The sequence below is a fragment of the Charadrius vociferus genome, unplaced genomic scaffold, assembly GCF_000708025.1.
Source record: "Charadrius vociferus isolate BGI_N301 unplaced genomic scaffold, ASM70802v2 scaffold301, whole genome shotgun sequence".
Taxonomy (NCBI): Eukaryota; Metazoa; Chordata; class Aves; order Charadriiformes; family Charadriidae; genus Charadrius; species Charadrius vociferus.
The window spans coordinates 1,197,800-1,217,325 of record NW_009646842.1 but is presented as its reverse complement, the minus strand read 5'-3'; the positions used below and the strand labels follow the sequence as shown (position 1 = coordinate 1,217,325).

The following is a 19,526-nucleotide window of genomic DNA, read 5'->3' as shown; positions in this document are numbered from 1 at the left end:
GGGTCGGGGCGGCGGCGGCCGAGGCGGGAGTCGCACCGGGTAAACAACGGGCACAGGAGGAGGTAGGCAGCGAGGAAAGGGCTCAGGGCACGTGCGGAGGGGAAGCAAAAACGCAGAGTAGGGCAGAACAGCCCAAAAGCTGCTTTTATACAGGAAAATGACATCACAGCAGAGTACAGGTCGAGGGAATCGGTCACACCCGGGGGAAGTCAAGGTACTTACCCCCACCCCTCTTCTGCCAAACAGAGGCAACAAGGTAAAATACAAGGAAACTTTATTTTTCAGTTTTTACCAAGGTTTTGCTCTGTTTTTTTGATTTTTTTTTTGTATTTGTTTTTGTTTTCAAGCTGCTTATTAGTTGACAAGTCCGGTCAGTTTTTGTATTAAAAAGGATCTTGATGGAGGTAGCTTTGTCTCTGTCCTGGCTTTTGCTTGGTCTCACCTGCACACTCGTCTTGGTAAACAAACAAAAAAAAATAAAATTAAAAAACAAAAACTGAAGTTCCAGGCGGAGGCAGTCGAGCGATGCAGCCAGGTTCTCCGTGTAACAGACATGGCGCTGCGGCCTCCAGTCACTATGTACAGAGTCCATCATACATCCCCCTCTCTCCTAAAGCACACTCCTCGCTCCGGCGGGCTGGCTGCGGAGGAAGGAGCTTCTTTTCTCCTCCCCTAGACCTGCACGCAGCAGCTTCCACGGAGGGAAACAGCACCCAGTCTGGAATGTCAGGCAGAGGGGTAGAGTGTGAAGGGGTGGGGGGGTCGGGGGAGAGGGGGGTGTCACTTCAGCTTGGCCGAAAGGTCAACGGCACTGGGCCAGGGACTCACTGCTGCTGGGCCACCTGTGGGGTGAGAGAAGATGGCTCAATGGCTGGTCCGTGGCCACCGGGTTTCCCCAGGGAGCCCCCACCCCACCCCGAGGTAGCCCCGCTTACTAACCAGAGAGGGTACGTACTTGTTGAGGAGGGGGCGGTGGAGGGGGCTCGCTGCTGCGGTTGGCCAGCCGGCTCAGGATGTTGCGCTCAGACATCTGGAGGCGCACTGCCACAGGTGGGATACGGGCAATGGTGGCAGGCAAACGAGTCACATCTGCCTTCATGTCACTCAAAAGCTCCTCCAGCTGCTTCAGAACTGGAAGGAAAAAGGGATACGTGTTTAGAGGGGAAAGGGACACCCTACAGGGAAGAGAGTAGAGGGGACAATGACACTTAACGCCTAGTCTCCCCGCTTTTTAACACCTTTGTGCAGCACAGCATTGGCTGGTTTATTCCCGGCCATTGACTCCTTGGATAGGTGCTGGTGGCTCTCAGCCAGGCATTCCACCTCTGCGAAACGCGTGTTCAGAGCCATAGATGGATGAGATGGGTCTTCTGACATGTTCAGATAGGCAGCTCGCCGCAACTGCTCCTCAATCACCAGTGCTTGCTCCAGGAGCTGCAAGAAGGAGCAGTAATGAGGGGGGAAAAAAAAAATAAAAATATATATCTTCCAGCAGTTGCCTGAAGACTAGCCTGTTGCACCCCCAGTCTCTCCTAATCTAGTTCTCCACTGTCTCATGACATGAGATGCTGCAGCTGAACTTCCCTTCAACAGCTTCTGTTCATATAAAGTAAAGCCTAAAGAGCCCAAAACAATTAAGGGCTCCATTAAGCTAGGCCAGGTACACAAGAAAGCCAGGCTACATCTAGTTTAATAGAAAACTACTGTAAATCCGCTAGGATTCTCAGTCCTCCTCAGTTTTCTTTTTAAAGACTAAGTCATTTACTATTTTATTCTTTATTTATAGAGCAAAGGGGATGGAGCTTTCTCTTTGAGCTTGAGTGAGAGGTATCCCATGCTACTTATAGCAAGAGTCTAAGAAAACAATGAACTGTTGAGCATGCATATCAGGGGCATTTGGAGAAATCTATTTGAATTCTGTTAGTGCAGAACTGACCAGTGTAGCCAGACTACACTGAATTCATGTTTTGCCCCAAGACTGGGAACTACAAGGCCTTTATTTGGGTTGGTCTTCAATCACTCCCAGGACTAAGCTATGGTCACTCCCCAAATAGGTTGAGGAAGAGACTGAAGACAACCCTTTCACCAATCCTTGCAGTGTTTTCAAGTTCTGCTTAGGCACACTGAGTAGGTTGCAGCACACCAAGCAGAAGCTGTGACAGAAGCAGCCACCTGAATCTTAAGCCTCCTTCATACCAGTTGTTCAATAAACATTTGGAGAGACAAGCACTGAACCAAGCTCTCCAATGCGATTTCTAGAGTAAAGGGAGCTCCTATCATGCAGCTACTGAATGATCCAGAGATACTGCTTGCTTCCCCCCCCCCCCCAAATGAAAGGCACTGCAGAAGCCTTCACTTCCTCAGCAGAAAGTCAGAACAGCAAGCTCTTGTCCTTAAGAGGTTCAGCTGGCTGAAAGGCACTTGTCACACTGAAGAGAAATCCTTACCTTAAATCTCCTTGCCAAGAACTTATTCTTTATTTCCAGGAAGTTACCCCTGTTCATCTCACCCTTGAAGGGTTCATTGAGGATGGCGTAACGGGGATCATTCTGAATATCCTGCCAGCGGGCATAGCCATGACTGAGATGGGATGAGCTCAGGCAAACAAAGGCAGTGAGAACAAGGGAGTACATAGCCCAGGCAGACACCCTTCTCAGGTGGGGGTGGGGAAAGGGGGTGCAGAGAGAGGAGGAACAGGAGCCAAGGAAAAGGAATGAGAACTATGTCCTGCTAAGTCTTAACTATGCTGGCAGGAAACTCCTCCTCCCACCATCACTTTCACTCTTGTGAAAGAAGATAAAGCGCTCTCTCCCTTAGTGTACTCCAGACCGACCCAGGATGGTCACCTTCACCATGACAGTTTATCTACAAGGGGAGAGAACTGGTCTGTCAGGGTAAGGATACTTGATAATCCCAGCAAGGAGCCAGTAGTCATGACGCCGATGCCAGATCTCATAGGTCTTCTTTGTGACAGTCGCAGCGCGCTCTTCATTCTGCCATAGGGAGTGTAGTTCTGGAAAGGCAAGAGACACCAGAACCGTTGAAAGTTATTTCATGAACACAAGCAGGGGCACACAAACAAGTTCAAGAATACAAAGATTTCTCATACCAGTGAAGCCACCATCTGCGATGTTGAACATGAAGCGCTGCTTTACAGCTTTCTTGTGCCTTTCATCTACTGACTCTTTCAGCATCTCTCCATTCTGCAGCATCACCACATCTCTCTTATCATCATCCTTTTTCTCATCTGTACACACAGGAAATAAGAACGAACACGGCAGATACCACAGCCAAGTTCGACCACAAGGAATCCTTGCAGGAGAGGGGGTTAAGAACGAGAATGGAATCATCATGACTCACCTTTCTCATCCAGAGTGATTATAGGAGGTTCAGGGGGATTCTCAACAGGTGCTCTGTCTTCTACTTTCTCAACATCAGCTGCAGGAATGAAGGGGAACATGAGATGTAGGGGAATATGGCAAGTCCAAGGTTTTGTTCTTCAGCCTGTGAAACCCGATACTGTTCCCTAGCTCCCTGTTCAAAGCCCTACAATAGCCCCACCGACTGTCTACGTTTATACCCGTTTCTTTAGGATGAAGTGCTGAAGCAAAGGAGACACAGCTTTAGGGAAATAGTATTTGAGGGGAAGGTGGGTTCATTGCTGTTCAAGGTATTAAACAACCTCCCTAAAGATACCTTTGCTTTCTACTTCCATTGGCTCATCTGGTCTTTCCTTCACCTCCGGTTCCTCTACTTTTTTTTCATCTGCTTCGGTGGTGTTCACTGGGGATTTTGCTTCCTGTGCTGGTGTCTCCACAGGCTGGGCACACTGCTGAGGACACAAAGCAACGAGAATTGAGGTAAAGCGGTGCATGGAAAGAGAAGACAGTCACAGCAATTTGGAAAGCAAAGATGCACAAAACTGTAAGGCCAATTCTGAGTATCCGAGAATCATCTTTAAATATCGTTCCAAGAGCTCACCTCAGCAGCTGAACGATACAGGGAAGGGGGCAGAAGTAGAGACATTTGCAATTGCCTAAGGCAAACAAGCAACCCACTCACCTCCATAGGCACCTCTGTTTCAGCAGCAGAGGCATTGAGCTCTTTCTCTGGTTCAGATGACTCTCCTTGCTCCTTAGCACTGGCTCCTTCTTCTACTTTTACTCCTTCTTCTGTGTATTCCCCCACCCCAGAGCAGCACAGCAGACAAAAGAGAAGAGAAGCCATCAGTAAGGTCTTCCCCTCACTGTTACCAAGCACACATCTCCTTTGCTCCCAGAGATTAGAACCATCAAAATGGGACCAACATCACTCAAGATGACCCCCTTTTTCCAGCCCACTACAAATGCTGGACTTCTTTTCTTACTGATGTCAGCTCATCCACGGAAAACTAGTGTCCTCTCTTGCCTTTAAGGGCTTGCACATGTCTTTGGCAGCCCTCCTAACGTGAGAGGTAAGTTGATCTGTGTCCACCCCCAGACCCCACCACCACAGCTCCGGTGAGGGGAACACCCAGGATGAGGTCAGGACACAGGACTGTACAAGAAGGGAGCTCTCACCAGGTGGAGGGACAGGGGCAGGTGTATTTGGCTGCGTATCCCCTGGTGTCGAGGGAGTTGGCGTTTTGGGAGAAGGTGAGCTTGGCTGTGAAAGTTTCTTATTCTCCTCTATCTCTGCCAGTTCTGGCATACTCCAACGGCCATTCACGTGCTCAAATTCCTGCACCTGCACAAGAGGGAAAGACATATCATTGCAGGAAACGTACAAAGCTCGCCCTCAAACCAGAAGATAAATCATTCAGCACACAACAAAAATAGGTGTGAAAGGAGAGGTAAATCACTAGCGCAGGACCCCAAGTGACTACAAGCTGTATGGAGAGCAAAAGCTATATTGCTCTGCTAGGCACCTACCTTTTTGCGAATAAGTGACATAACCCCAATGCGAGTAAGGACATGCTGTCGAGAAAGACCTTCCCGTGGGACCCCATCTGCAAAGGTCTCTGCACCATCAGCTCCAGGTTCACATAAGTGGCGCATGAACAGCGAGACATAGGCCCTGGAGCAGTTAAGAGACAAGCAATTAGACTATAAACCATGTTAGCTGGAAACATCAGGCACCTTCCAACACATAAGGGAAACCACACAGACTCCTAACACATAGTAACACAAGTTCTGGGGTTCCAGGCTCCTATAAATGAGAATTTCCTGAGAGAATTAGTGCACTCAAAGAATGCACAGCTGACTCAGAGTCTTGAGCCAGAACCAACCATAAGCCTGAAAAGGACCTGGGGAAAGTATTCGTTACATGCTTGCCTGGCCACGCTACTCCTCTGAAAGCATTTGCTTTTGGTGACTGAAGCGTTGAGTCCAAGGAACAAACCCTCAAGTCTCTCCCAGCTTATACTCTATTCCTCCCACAAAGAATACACTAATACATTAAGGAAACAGTTTCTTAAGTAAAGGAGCGTAAAGGCCCAATTGTCATTCTTCCCTAAAGGGACTAGATGTTGCTAGTCTTCCATCCCTGCCTAATGCAGACTCACTTGAACTCTTTCTCTGACTTGCCACGGAGATCCCGAACAAGCCACTGAGTGGTGAAGGCATCCTGAGGTGGCATTCCATAGCGCATGATAGCATTGAGAAAGGCCTTCCGCTGGCGGGCATTGAAACCCAAAACCTAGAATGGAAGAGAAGACAGATATGGCAAGAGCCACACAGAAGCAGATAGGATGCAAGCATCTAACCCTGCTGCTACTTACCTCAATGTTCCCTCCTACACGGGCAAGTAAGGGAGGCAGAGGTTTATCCTTATCATTTCTCAAGCCTTTGCGGCTAGGCCGACGAGCTGCTGAAGAGAGAAATGCAGCTAAGGAGGAGAGACAACGCATAGCACATTGTTGTGTGAATACTTCCCTTGCAAAGCAGCACCACAAAGTGTATAAGTCACCCGAATCAAGCCCCAGCTGTTCCCACACTCAAAGAAAGTGACCCAGGAACTCTGGCTTCACCAGAACTTACCTTCAGACCTCTCATCAAAGTCCTCATCTCCTTCTTCAGAAGCAACTGAATAGTCTGACTGATTATCTGACTGGTCATCCTGCCAGTCTGAAAGAAAAACAGCACGTGAGCCTGAGACGCTACTCCATTACTTCCCAGCAACACATACTTACACCCATTTCTCCCTCAGGTTCCTGTGGATTTGTACCTCTATCCTCCTGTGAGCCATCGTTGTAGTTAACTTGCTTGCGAATACGTTTGCCCTTGCCCAGATTCCTGGCCAGATCCTCCTGTTGCTGTTCATAATGGTGACGCAGCAGTTTCTCCCAGTAATCAGGATCCACGGACTCCTCCTGCTTAATGATCTCACGTTCAACCTCCTCTTCCTCCTGCCACAGAGAGGTAACAAGTTTAGAGACCTATGCTCCAAATACCAACCTGTCTGAGCCGATACATGCCTGCTTGCCCTTAAAAGCATCAGAGCTCGATTTAATTGATCCTACATTGTTCAGCAGAAGATACTAGCTGACATCCACCTCATACTCACCCCCATCTCCTCTTCACGAACCACATACTGGGCCACCTTGAAAGAGCTGAGATACTCATTCATGCCCTGAAGTTCTGTATCTTCTGTTTCATCCTGGTTCCGATCTAACAGACGCTCAATTGCTTTGTCATCATAATGGATAACACTGCTGTCCTCACCTTCTTTGTTATCCCCTGAGGAAAGAGCACAGGCACTGTTGCTGCGTGGATCTCACAGGTCTAGGAAAGGGAATGCCACCCTAGACTTCCTTGTAGAGCTCTAATCAGCACTGTGCCTACAGTCACTTGCTAGTTAAGGAGCCAGACCTCCCCACCTCCTTCGGTTCTACTCCCAGGCACTCACCCCCCTCAGTAGCCTCATCCTTGAAGAGCTCTTCAGTGCCAAATTTGAGAATGTCATCAAGTTCCTGTTTGGACATGGAGCCTGTCTTGGAGCCCAACCCTGGTCTCACTACCAGATGAGTTAGCATCATTTTCTTCTTGGCCACCTGAGTGATACGCTCCTCCACTGAGGCCCTTGTCACAAAGCGGTATATCATCACTTTCTTGTTCTGTCCAATTCTGTGTGCACGACTGAAGGCCTAGAAAAGAGATGTGCTCAGAACAGTCTGGAGCTACACAAGTAGTAGGCTGATACACCCCGCCTGCCTCCACAAGTTTCCCAGTTGCCTTCATGTTGGCTCTTAACATTAGTGAAGGCTGGGCCCCAGAAGAACCCTCCACTATTTCGCTTCCCATCTCTACCCATCCTCACTGCTCTGATTTTGCGTATTTCTAGAGGGGAAGTCACACATTCCTTCACTCCTCCTGATCATTTCATTTCCCCTTTTCCTCAGGATTACTCCATAGTGAGAGGTGTCATTCAGACTCACCTGGATATCATTGTGGGGGTTCCAGTCTGAATCATAGATAATCACAGTATCTGCTGTGGCCAAGTTAATACCAAGACCCCCAGCTCGAGTTGAAAGCAGAAAGCAGAACTGCTGAGCACCAGGAGCTTAGATAAAAGGAGAGAACAAAAGTAATCAAGGGAGAGTACATTACTCAAACAAGGATTTGTATCTGACTCGTATCACCTGAGGACAAAAATCACTACTACTTTAAGATTCCATGAGAGCAATGGAAGACTTAGGCCACAACAATTCCATGTTGACCGCTAAGCACATACAAGGGAACAGTTTTTATTTTGCAAAGTAGGAGACTCCATACCATTGAAGCGGTCAATAGCCTCCTGACGCATGTTCCCTGTGATCCCTCCATCAATCCGCTCATATTTGTACCCTTCGTGTTCCAAAAAGTCTTCTAGAAGGTCCAACATTTTAGTCATCTGCATGTCAGAAAAACACCACCACAAAAGAGTGAGAGACAAGAGGACACTAGGTCAACAGGCTCCTTTCTCAGAAAAAGAATTCCCAGCCTTAAGGTTTTTCCCCATATACCTGAGAGAATATGAGCACCCTGTGACCTCCTTCCTTAAGGTTCTTTAACATCTTCTGGAGCAACAATAGCTTTCCAGAGGCTCGAATAAGAGCACTACCATCATACATGCCATTTGGCATTTTGGGAGCTTCCTGAGAAGAAAAAGGGAAAAGACAGGCAGTAAGGGGTTGGGTGGAGGAAGAAAACAGCTTGAAGGGATGTAGCTTGGTCTAAGTCCCTAGCTGTCTTCATCAGATGCTGACTCACATCTGATCATTTAGCTTGGCACAACTGCAACACATAGCACTACTCATATGAAACATCAGTGCTACCCTGTGCCTGCTCTCTTGCAATACGACTCCTAGATGCTGCCCTCTTTCGTACTGACTTAGCCCCTACTCTCACTGTCTTCATCTTACATGAATCGCAAGATAGCTCCCTACCTGTCATACAAAGACACTGGAAAAGGACAGGCCTTCCAGCATGTTCGGTCTATATAAAGACAGGACGAAAAAACATAGAAGCAGAAAGAGAGGAAGGGGAACCCCTCCATGCTTCATTAGGGAGCTAACTAGCTCCATGATAACAGCCAGCAGGGAATTTGCTTATACAGAGTAAGTGACTGGACATACCATAGCAGCCACAGGAAAGAGGTAGGGGTGGTTACAGCACTTCTTCAGATCCATAACAACATTGAGCAAAGAGACTTGGTTACCACCACCCCGTGCATTCAGTGCCTCAAAGTTTCTTGTCAAAATGTATTTATAGTATTTCCTGAAAAGAAAAAAACCAAACAATTCAGACACCCCTCATGGGAATGATTAATTCTTGCCCTTGCTAAATTCTGCACAGCTCCTGGCATTACCTGCCAGCTACCCAGGCTCTGCCAGTGGCACTCGCCATCTCTGTATGCCTTACATCAGAGCACGGGATTAGTCCTCCCTCAGCTATACAGGCAGCAGTAAATCTTCCTCCTATCCACTGTGTGCAAAGCCCTATAGTGAGGGTGAGGCTGTTTCAGCATCCCCTTTGAAAGATTAGAATAGGGCAACAGGAGCTCAACAGCAGGTGCCCTCTTCATCCTCACACTCACTTCTGCATGGGGCTCAACTCCACTCTGACAATGAGTTCAGTCTTAGATGGCATGTTCTTGAAAACATCAGCTTTGAGACGCCTCAGCATGTGTGGGCCCAGCATGTCATGCAGCTTCTTGATCTGATCTTCCTTGGCAATATCTGCAAACTCTTCTAGGAAGCCCTCCAAGTTACTGCAGAGAAACAGACACTCAGCAAAAGCCACAAAGGAAAAAAAAGAAGGGGAAAAAAAAAAGAGGAAGGGGACAGGAGTGACAAGACAGGCAGGCTGACTTGCACTACAAGACGTACTGGAATCTCTCTGGCGTTAGGTTCAGCAGGTGGAACAGTTCTTCCAGGTTGTTCTGCAGGGGAGTTCCTGTCAGCAGCAGCTTGTGCTGGAGAGAGTAACCATTCAGCACACGGAAGAACTGGGAAGTAGAGAGCAGGGAAAAAATGGTGAGGAAAAAAACCCCAACAAACAAAACCAAAACACGCAAATGTATGAAAGGCTTATTAAGTCACAGGCCTACAAAAGTAATTTCTCCTAGAAAAAACATTGACACCAAGCTAGGGTTCAATTTAAATCACATCAGCTGTTTGGACAAGAGCTCCAAGTAGTTCACATTCCAGTCAGGGTCACTAGACTGATCTCATTGGATCATTGTTCTGCATAGCTAAAACATGACTGCAGCAAATCCTACAAGCCATCAGGTGCTGGTAGGTTTCCTTTGCTCTTTTAAGTTACAAGCTCTTTCAAGACCACCAATCATTTCCAGGCTGCTATACTATGTACTTTTTCTTGCTAAATTAGCGTTCCACATTCTTACAACCACTTTGCCTTGAGAATTCTAGAAATAGCTAAGTCACTCTTCCTATTCATATCAATCCTGGCAATGTTCCAGAGCTCTGAACAAGCAGGAGAAAAAGAGCTAAGGGTTTGCCAATGTGTCTTGAAAGTAATTTGTGCTGGTTTTCACAACAATGAAGTAACTCCAGACAGAGGAGTGAGCAGTTAAAGTACTGAACTGAAAAGCATAAGTGTACCACGTTCACCAGCGCAAATTGACAATAAAGCAGTAATTTATTTATTAGCTTAGCCCATTTCTTTATTTTACACTTAGCGTGATACAAAAAACAAATTTAAGGAAAGTAGCTTGTACTAGATGGCAAACGAACACACACCACCAACACACAAACCAAAAACAAACAAAAAGAAACCCACCACCACTTATGGTTTGGTTATCACACCAGAAGAATCATCCTGGTGGCCTCCACAGGGATTTATCCTTCTACATAGTTATAGTCAAAACACATCCACATTTGATTCCAAAATGATAAAGTTACTGATTATATCTGCAAAACTTGGGTAGATAACCACAATCTGTCAAGAAGCATCTGACCTGTATTGCAGCCAAACACCTGAAGCTGTCCTTACAGGACAGGAAACTGCTCTAGAAAAAGGCAGATTTAATGGTTTTGCTGGATAACCAATTGTAACTATTGGTCATAGTGTAACCTTGAGCCTTTACATCCTCTTTCAATTAATGAATATTAATAGCAAGCATTCATTACTACTTCCAATAATTTCAGTGCTAAGCATAGAATGGCATCCAGTCTTAATGCCTACAATAAAGATCTGGAAACGACTGCAAGCACAGCTGTGATGTCTCAGAAAGATGCCTCATGCCAAGATCCAAAAAGCTAAAGCCATTTAAACAAAAAGAAAAAGAAACCAAGAGGCAATTTTGTCTTACAGTCTCCAAGAACCTATAAAACCAGGTTTCCAATAACAATTGTTTTTAGTGTACTGAGTACTAGAACCCAGCTGAAGACAAACAAATCAATACCAGAATTAAGACACAAGGGCTTAGGGAGGGGCTGGATTAAGAAAGTACAGTCAAGTCTACTGAATTCAAACAATCTTAGGTTAACATATCGCCTCATAAAAGCAGCTATATGGCTTTCAGCAACTACCCAGGCATTTTTTAACACCTCTGCCCACCTCTCCCATTTAATAACATCTAATTAGTTCTGCTACAAAGTTAGATGAATGCAGAGAGAAAACATACTCTGGAAGCAAGATAATTGTGCTCGTGCAGCTTGTTTTATGCTCAGTATGATAAACCTTTCCAGAATAGAAGTGGTGCAAATATACGATCTGCTTTCAGAGAAGCCAGTTTGTATTTGAGAGCAACAACATCCAGGTTTTTCTGTTTTCCAATGTACACCAATTGCCTATTCACCCAGAGACAAAGCTGTTTTAACCAGTGATATGTATAAAAGTGAAGTTTTTGCCAATGATGATCAATCTCCAAATGAAAGCTGTTGATTTTTTTTAATAACACATCAAATTTACCATTGAACAAATGACTAAGAATTGGTAGACAAACTTACATGCTCAGGAGCAGCTATCTAAACTTCCAAACACACTTTTGCTCATATTCCCCTGCAACATATGCCATGCCTATATATCACTTATGCTTCTCTGTACCTTAGACTGATTGTTCTTCAATCTGTGAGCTTCATCCACAATGAGACAGGCCCAGTCAATAGAGCCTAGTATGGCCATATCAATTGTTATCAGTTCATAGGAAGTGAGAAGCACATGGAACTTCACAGCAGCCTCCTTCTGCAAAGGAAAAGGATGAACACGGTAATGGGATAGGAGAATACCCCAGGACAAAGTAGATGCAGTGTTTCACAAGTTCCTCTTATGAGCCCCGGTCAAACAGCACATCAAAAACTTTTCACTCCCACGGTTTCCTGTCACAAGACTCAAAATGCTACCCAAACCATTATAGCCTTTTAATCCTTCATCACTCAACACATGTAAGTCTCCTCAACCACCTCAGTACCTGCTACTTCTGAACAGTTGCCAAATAACAGAGAAGTTTAACAAATAATCAGCAAATAGAGGCATGTTAGGGAAGTGACATTTGAAGAAGAGTGGCTCATCAAAAAGCTAAGACTTAGCTCTAAGTAGTTTATTGTGGAACTTTAAATTACTGTTAGTACTTAATGCTAGTACAAGGGGAGCAAAGGACTCCTATCTAACTCTCTGCCACTGGAAAAGCTTTAGTCTTCCTAGTAAAAGCAACATGGGAGCTAAAAGTTCTACAAAACCTAGCCACATAGATCAGGCTCTTCCTGTCTGGGCACAGAATGCAATTTCTCAGATGTCTAGGTATGGCCTCAGCATCAACCAGATCCTCAGAGAGACTAAAAAGTTCATACTTTTTTGTATATTTGTCTTTTGCATACAATGGCAGTTCTGACATAGACTTAGATCTGTAGAAATGATACACAACTTCACAGACTAAGTGGAAGAGATAGAGGGACCTGCCTACAGCCAATATTACCGCAGCCAACTTTTTCCAGTACTGAATTAGTTCAAACTAGTAGGAGTGTTTAAACAGTCTAGAGCAGGAGTCTAAACACCCACTAGTCATCATTTTGCAGTTATTTCCCCTTGGAAACTACAAGTATAATCAGTTCCCAGGGACATCAGAATATCTGAATCTCAGCTGCTGAAAACCAGCCTAGAGCATCTCTTCCTTCAGTTCAGATTTGCATTACAGCAGAGTTCTGTACCTTCATTCTGGATGCTTTTTTGCCTCCACGTATGGCATTATCCTCAAAAGTGAACTCATTCTCACGGATGATGGCCCGGCTGTCTTTGTCCCCGACGTAGGTCACTACATACATATCTGGGGCCCACATTTCAAATTCTCGTTCCCAGTTGATGATTGTGGACAGAGGGGCACTCACCAAGAAGGGACCCTTTGAATGGCCCTATGAATAGAGTCAGTAAGAGCATTAGATGAATGCAACCACTAACACAGACAAAATCTCCCTGGGTAGTGATCTCCCAGCTCTCACCTCTTTGTATAAGGAATATAGGAACACAGCTGTCTGCACAGTCTTTCCCAGACCCATTTCATCAGCCAAGATTGTATCTGTGCCCTGGGCCCAAGAGAATCGCAGCCAGTTCAGTCCTTCCAGTTGGTAAGGATGCAAGGTCCCCCCTGTTACATCAAGGTACTCTGGTTGCCGGTCATATTTCACTGTTGGCTACAGTGGAAAGAAGGAAGAGTTAAGACCCTTTACCTTAGCTAGACAGTTATGAAGACTTCTTTCCCAGTCACCCATATATTCTCTAGTGCAGTTGAGACTTCACAGATGACGACTAGACTAGCACCAGGCAAAATTGCCCACACTGCCAGTGGTATCAACCAAAAAGCCTTTTTCATAAAACCCTTTCACAAAGAGCCATCCAGTGTCTCACCCAATGGAGAAGGTGGGCCTTTGTCTGAAGGCTCTGTAGCCCATTCATTCTTTGGGCCAGGAAGGAACTCCAAAACCATATGCTCTTTACCCTTCAGTTTCCTCTTTATATACCTCCGTCCCCAAAATAAGCAGCTACATCAGAGGGCCCCTAAGCAATAAACAGTAACTTACATCTACTGTGGGAGTCTCGGGGGGCCTTTCCAGTTTCCGCATCTTCACCTTCTTTAACTTCTTACCAGGCCTGCCCTCTTCACCTCTCATCAGCTCCCTAAGAGACAGTCCCAAGAACACGCAAGTTTAATGGCTTTTGTAACAGATCAAGTGAAAACTATTGCAAAGATTAAGAGGGCAACCACCCAACTCAAATAGATTTAGGAGAACAGGGCTGGAACCTTCATGAACTGGAGGAGAGGCACAAGGTCCCTGCCCAAAGGAATAAGGAATCAGCAACAAGATGCTCCTTGGCTATCTCCATATATTAATCCAGCCAGTGCTAGAGGCTGACATAGTCCATTTTTTTCCTCAAGGGAAGGGAGAGGAACACAACCTCTAGAGACTTCTCTTACCTGTGATTCCAGTAGGCTTGCTTGTAGAGGTCATAATCTTGGATATCCACATCTTCACTTTCCCAGGATGCCTGGTCATAGGGTAGGTCTCTCCATTTAATCAAATAGTGGACGTTGCCCTTCTTATCCACACTGCAGAAGAAAGCAGCAAGTTTTAAGCACAGTGATATGACAGTATTCACCCAATCCACTGAAATGGGAGAGAAGAGAAGGATCTCTTAATGAAGCAAAAGAAACAGAGGAACAACATTTGTCATACCAACAAAAGAACTCCCACTGTTTCCCCCAGTCACACTGCAGTTCAGCTCATCCGCTCTCCCTTAGCCTGGGCTTAAAGTCTTTAATGTTGAAAATAGTCTTTGCTACCTCCCCTACCTATGATTAAGGATCCTGTGGATCATCATCCACTCAGGCTTGATTCCGTATCGATAGAAGCGCTCTTCCATCTCAGCATATTTGGGGTCCTTATTTTTTCTCTTTCGGCTTTTGTCATCTTCGCCTCCAAAGTCCCCTGAGGGTGGCTCATCCATATCATTTTTGCGTTGGTAGTTACGAAACATGACCTGGCAGTGCAGCTCCAGCTGGAGTCAGGACAGAAGCAGTTAGTAGGTATTCTCCCCCCAGCTATCCAAAATATCTCCCCCCAACTATTCACCCTTATGACATGGTTAGAATCCTCCACTTACCTGCAACTCTGACACCCAAGAGCAGTGCCAGTAGGACATGCCCTGCCATTTGACAAAGAACTGTCTTTCAGGCCGACCCTCCAGAGGTTTAGGGGGAGGAGCATTAGGGTCTGCATCAGGTGGACGTGGTGGTGGGGGGCCAACCGGTGGCTGACCCCATTTCCAGATCAAGATCTTCTGCACCTTTCCTTTCAAAGCTGGGCACTAAAAAGTTAAACACAGCTTGTTACATCAGAGTGTTATGTACTCTAAACAAACAAGCACTGAGGAGTAGAAACATGCAGAGTCACAGTTCTCTTCCTTAGTTATAGCTTTACTATTGAGATGGAATTTGCTTTTTTGACTTGGAAGCTCCAGCATTTCTTTGAGTTTTCCCCAGTTTGTCTTTTTTTCTAGGACTGACAAACCACAAACTGAATTCAGTACCTCAATTTAGTTGTCTCCCCAGGGCCACAGCAATTCAGAAATTCTACATGAAATACAGGAATTGCTAGACTTGACAAGCCCAGTAGTCTATCCAACTGCAACTCCAATTAAAGTTTGTACAGAACATATTTTGCTATAGAACTATGGGCCCAGCATAAGCATATGTCCTGAAGCAGCTTTTTTGTTCATCATCTTAAAAGTCCTTACCACCTAATGAAAGCACCTAACACCATATCTGTAATACTTCATTTCAAGAACTTCCTGGAAAAGCGTGACATTTCTCCCAACCATCTACTAAAATGACTTGACATTACAGAGCTTGCAGTGCAGAAAAAATTGTTTGGCTCAGCATCAGCTTAAAATTGTTTTAAAGCACTGTTTACTTGTGCTCATTCTCCTGCTTCTACATACATACAAGATCCAAGTAAATTGAGCCTTGGCATCCTGGACTCAAAACTGCCTGAACTACTCTGCACATGGGCAAACCTCACAAGCCTCAATGGCTGTAACCCTGTGTCCTTCCTGCTGTCTAGAGAAAGCAGCCAACCGACAAGGCACAAACCAGCCACAAAAAGACAGGCCTTCATGTTTTATGACAAAAGTGTGAGACAACATAGCAGTCTTTGGAGGACTAAGCATTTCCGGGAAAATACAATGATCCGAGCAGATAAGATTGATCATCTCTTGTAGCAACAGGAGAATGGTGCTAGCAGAAACTCACAGTGCAACGAGGACACAGCCACTCTCCGTTGGGAATCTCTGGCAACGGGGGATTCAGACAATGGATGTGATAGGATGAAGGACAGGCATCACAGCACAGCAGCTCTCCTCCATCCTTGCAGACTCTACAGAACTCCATATGGTGGTCATCCTCTTCCTCGGCATCCCCCACAACATCCTCCAGGATTTCCTCACCTTCAGAGTTATCCTCCTTTGCTTCCCACTGAATGCCCTCTTTTTCCTATAGGAGAAGGAAATCAGAAAACCAAAGTCATACATTTGTGATTATTTTATTACTGCAGAACAGCAACCCCAAGTCACTTGACGTCCCTCTTCATGATCTCTCACACATCATGGCAGAAATCCAGTACTCACACAGTGTGGGCAGCTCCATTTGCCCTCTGGGGCTTTCTCCATGTCTGGGTCCAGGCAAACCATGTGGTAGGCACGAGGGCAGGTATCACACAGGATAATTTCTCCTCCCTGCTGGCACACCTCACAGTAGTCCTGGTGATCAGTCTCATAGCCATCCACAGCCACTGTGGAGTCCTCCTCACCTGCAGAGGGTGGTGAGGAGTTACAGTAGTACAAGCCACAGGTACAGGCTTCCTACAGCAAGGGAGGGTACTCTCCCAACAGCCTCCATAGTAATATAGAGATCCAGAATCCAAAACTCTTGCTCTATCTATGTAAGCAAACATGGCAGGGAGCAAGAGCTGGAACAGAAGTAAACCAAGCCCCTTTGTGCCTCCTTCCACCTTAGAAATTGAAGGTGTAGTTGAGGCCAGGAAAACTCAGCACTGCATCTACTCCCTTACCAAGGCAAGAACAAACTCCTGAAAACCTTTTCCTTATTGAAAATACTACTGGGTTCTTCCTTCATGAAGAATTCTCCTCCCACAAGTGTGCTGTCAAACATCCAAATCCTGCACAAACATTCCTCTAATCTTTCCACACACTTAGCTGCACTTCTGTCTCCAGCTGACAGCAAGCATCAATACCTTTCTTTTTCTTTTTCCCAGCTTTGAGTTTTTTACGACTGCGGCTACTACGGCTTGTAGATCCGTCTGAAACAGAGTAGCTGTTGATGCTGGCATCATCAAAGTCTGACTCCACATCCAGATCATCATCTTCACTCTGAGGTAGGTAAGAAAAAAAGCTATGCTAGTCAGGCACACATGCTGGGGGCAGCAATCAGACACGCATCCCAGCATTTCTTGCACGTCATCACCACCTCCTCCTCAGGTCAAGGAAGGAGCATCACTTACTGATGATCTTTTACGCTTGGAACCAAATCCTCCCAGTTTGATTTTCAAAGGTGCTACCTTCTTTGTTTTAGGTTTCTTGATATCAGGAATACGAGGACTAGCCTTTGGCTTCCGCCGAGCATTGGGTCCTGGGAACAGAGGAACCTACAAGTCAGAGGGACTACTGCCTTGACACCACTAACCCTCTGTCACCCTGCCAGATTCTTCATCTCACCTTTGCCTTCCTTAGTCTTGGCTTTCCTGAGTGGCACATCTACAGGGGGCTGTGGTAGGACAGCATCCACATTTGTCACCATACTCTCCACTACTGCAACAGCTGCAGCTGCAGCAGCTGCCACAGATGCACCTGAACTTCCCTTGAAGGGGTTGTTTGTACTAAACTCCCTCCATTTGGCTCCCAGTACCATCATCATCTTCGACACTGCTATTTTAGGGTTCTTGGCTGCAATAAGTGGCCTGTGTATAGTTAAGAAATGAAGAGTTACCAAACCACCCTGAAATCGAGATCATTATTCCTCCCCGCCTGCCACCCCCATCAGCACCTCCATCTCAAACTACATTCCTTTCTAATCTTTGATCTCAACAGCCAATGAATCTTTCCACTACCATTCTTCACTCTGTGTGGAGGATGCAAATGGTCAGGGGCTTGGAAAGTGAAATGGAATTTAGCATACTAGGGAAGAGAGGGGACAGAGTGAGGACTTGCATCATCTCAATCACTGAAAACAAAAAAAAGACATGACTCAATTATTTTACTGTTGCTTCAGTTTTTGCTCTAGGTAGGACACTAGTATCTCTAATGTGCCTTGAGGTCTCAAAAACAAGGAACCTAGTCCTTGTCCCATCTCTTTTTTTGCTCCATAGTCCTTCCAAGTAGAGGCTTGCAGTTCACCTGACAAACTGGCTGAAAGCTTTGTAGTTGGTGAGAGTGCGGTAATCCTCCTCTGTGAAGATATGATCAATATCCTCCATGCCCCAGTCTTCCAAGAGCTGAGCAGATGACTTCGGCTCCTGTGCAAAGAAAATTGCAGCAACTCTGAGAAAAAGCTCTAGTTCTGGTCTAGAAAAGAGCAGAACTTCCACATGTCTACAGATGACCCAATTGGTCAGGACAGGGGGATTTCCCCCCGCCCTATCCACTTATCACTGCCATAGGACACAGCCTCAGTAGAACATCAGTGGAGGTGGGAAAAGTCTTTGGACTCAAAACGCGTTCTAGGTGTGTTTAAGGCAGAAAATGGGAAGAAATGCAAGGTGGTAAAATGGTTAAGTCAAGTAGGTCTAGCAGAGGAAGAGGAGACTAAACAGCCCCAACCCCATGTGCCATCACAAATGGAGAGCACAATGATCCCCAAAATCAGATACATGGAAATGAGGAGCAAGCAGTCAGTCAGCAGGGTATCTTCTCACCTTTGAGTCATCATCTTCTTCCTCTTCTTCCTCCTCTTCCTTGCGCTTGGCTTTGTTTTTCTTTTCCTTTTTGGGCCCTAATTTCTTCTTTTTCTTCTTCCCAGGAGTATAGTCACTACCCTCACTGTCAGAGCGCAGAACCTCCTCTTCTTCCTCCACAAACTCATTCCCCTCACCAGAGCTGTCCCCCAGCTGGGGAGGGAGGGAGAGAGAAGATCAGGCAGCTGTGAGAAAATACCCTTTGATAAGCACTAAACACCGCACTCTTCCCAAGCTCTAGAGGGTTCGTACAAAGGATTGCTGCCATAGGCCAACAACAATAAGCACCCTCACCCCATATATCCGTATTTTAGAGTGTCACCTTAGGCATCCTTTTCCTTACCTCCTTCTTCTGACGCTTGCTGAGCTTGGGCACTTTGGGTTCCTTTAGTTTCTTGGGCTTCTTCTTCTTCTTGATTTTGGGTGTCTCTGCCTCTGACAGAAGCTCTTCTTCTGGCTCTTCTTCAGGCTCTGGAGGGAAAGAAGCAGCATGTCTCATTCAAACCCCATCCGTGCACTACAGCATAGCCCACTTCTCGGAGATCACTGGTCTACTTCTTGCTACATACTTACACACACAAAAGCTAACTGCTTACACTGTTCACAACAGATACTAGGTAATCATCTCATAAGTCTCAACTGCACATGGTTTTCACCCTCCTGCACCACCACCTACTTCTACAATATTCCCTCTCCAAGCAGAGTTGCACTCAGATCTTGGGGACTAGAAATTTGCCATAACCCAACTAGAAGTGGAAAGAGCATAGAACAGATGGCTACATCTAAAGGAGACAAAACCGTGAATACATTTGAGAACCTGACTAGGATACCATTTCAGTCCATGGGTCTCAAGGAAAGAAACCCACAGCTGCCCAGCCTCTTCAGCAGTACAGAGCATCCTACAGCCGCATGCAAAATATGGACCAGTAAACCACTACTTGTCCTCCTCCATAGGAAAGTTGTTACTCAGCAACTCTATTCCGATCCGGATTTGACACAACCTTCCCCCAAGCCCTTCCATCCACGCCAACAGCTAGCAAGCTCACCGCCCAGCCAGAGGAACGCATGCCAGCTCCCCACCACCATC

The 19,526-nt window shown here is 46.0% G+C and overlaps 1 protein-coding gene across 1 annotated transcript in view; it reads right to left on the bottom strand.

The window, feature by feature from the left end:
• Positions 1-257: 257 nt before the first annotated feature.
• Positions 258-19,526, bottom strand: part of CHD4 (chromodomain helicase DNA binding protein 4) — a 24,851-nt gene continuing 5,582 nt past the window's right edge. The window contains exons 2-39 of the mRNA XM_009892532.1: positions 18,783-18,910; positions 18,401-18,592; positions 17,883-18,001; positions 17,205-17,446; positions 16,991-17,118; positions 16,724-16,859; positions 16,098-16,279; positions 15,724-15,963; positions 14,577-14,780; positions 14,266-14,471; positions 13,891-14,022; positions 13,496-13,592; positions 12,917-13,108; positions 12,629-12,829; positions 11,529-11,666; positions 9,347-9,465; positions 9,055-9,228; positions 8,594-8,735; positions 7,982-8,113; positions 7,752-7,869; positions 7,415-7,539; positions 6,882-7,123; positions 6,544-6,736; positions 6,205-6,385; positions 6,018-6,104; positions 5,759-5,847; positions 5,543-5,676; positions 4,911-5,055; positions 4,560-4,725; positions 4,063-4,172; positions 3,696-3,829; positions 3,361-3,443; positions 3,110-3,247; positions 2,905-3,013; positions 2,448-2,580; positions 1,239-1,434; positions 956-1,131; positions 258-842 (exon numbers count right to left, since the gene is read on the bottom strand). Of these exons, the coding sequence (XP_009890834.1) occupies positions 825-842; positions 956-1,131; positions 1,239-1,434; positions 2,448-2,580; positions 2,905-3,013; positions 3,110-3,247; positions 3,361-3,443; positions 3,696-3,829; positions 4,063-4,172; positions 4,560-4,725; positions 4,911-5,055; positions 5,543-5,676; positions 5,759-5,847; positions 6,018-6,104; positions 6,205-6,385; positions 6,544-6,736; positions 6,882-7,123; positions 7,415-7,539; positions 7,752-7,869; positions 7,982-8,113; positions 8,594-8,735; positions 9,055-9,228; positions 9,347-9,465; positions 11,529-11,666; positions 12,629-12,829; positions 12,917-13,108; positions 13,496-13,592; positions 13,891-14,022; positions 14,266-14,471; positions 14,577-14,780; positions 15,724-15,963; positions 16,098-16,279; positions 16,724-16,859; positions 16,991-17,118; positions 17,205-17,446; positions 17,883-18,001; positions 18,401-18,592; positions 18,783-18,910 (5,681 nt within the window). The 3' untranslated portion in view covers positions 258-824. The remainder of the gene's footprint in view (positions 843-955; positions 1,132-1,238; positions 1,435-2,447; positions 2,581-2,904; positions 3,014-3,109; positions 3,248-3,360; positions 3,444-3,695; positions 3,830-4,062; positions 4,173-4,559; positions 4,726-4,910; positions 5,056-5,542; positions 5,677-5,758; positions 5,848-6,017; positions 6,105-6,204; positions 6,386-6,543; positions 6,737-6,881; positions 7,124-7,414; positions 7,540-7,751; positions 7,870-7,981; positions 8,114-8,593; positions 8,736-9,054; positions 9,229-9,346; positions 9,466-11,528; positions 11,667-12,628; positions 12,830-12,916; positions 13,109-13,495; positions 13,593-13,890; positions 14,023-14,265; positions 14,472-14,576; positions 14,781-15,723; positions 15,964-16,097; positions 16,280-16,723; positions 16,860-16,990; positions 17,119-17,204; positions 17,447-17,882; positions 18,002-18,400; positions 18,593-18,782; positions 18,911-19,526) is intronic.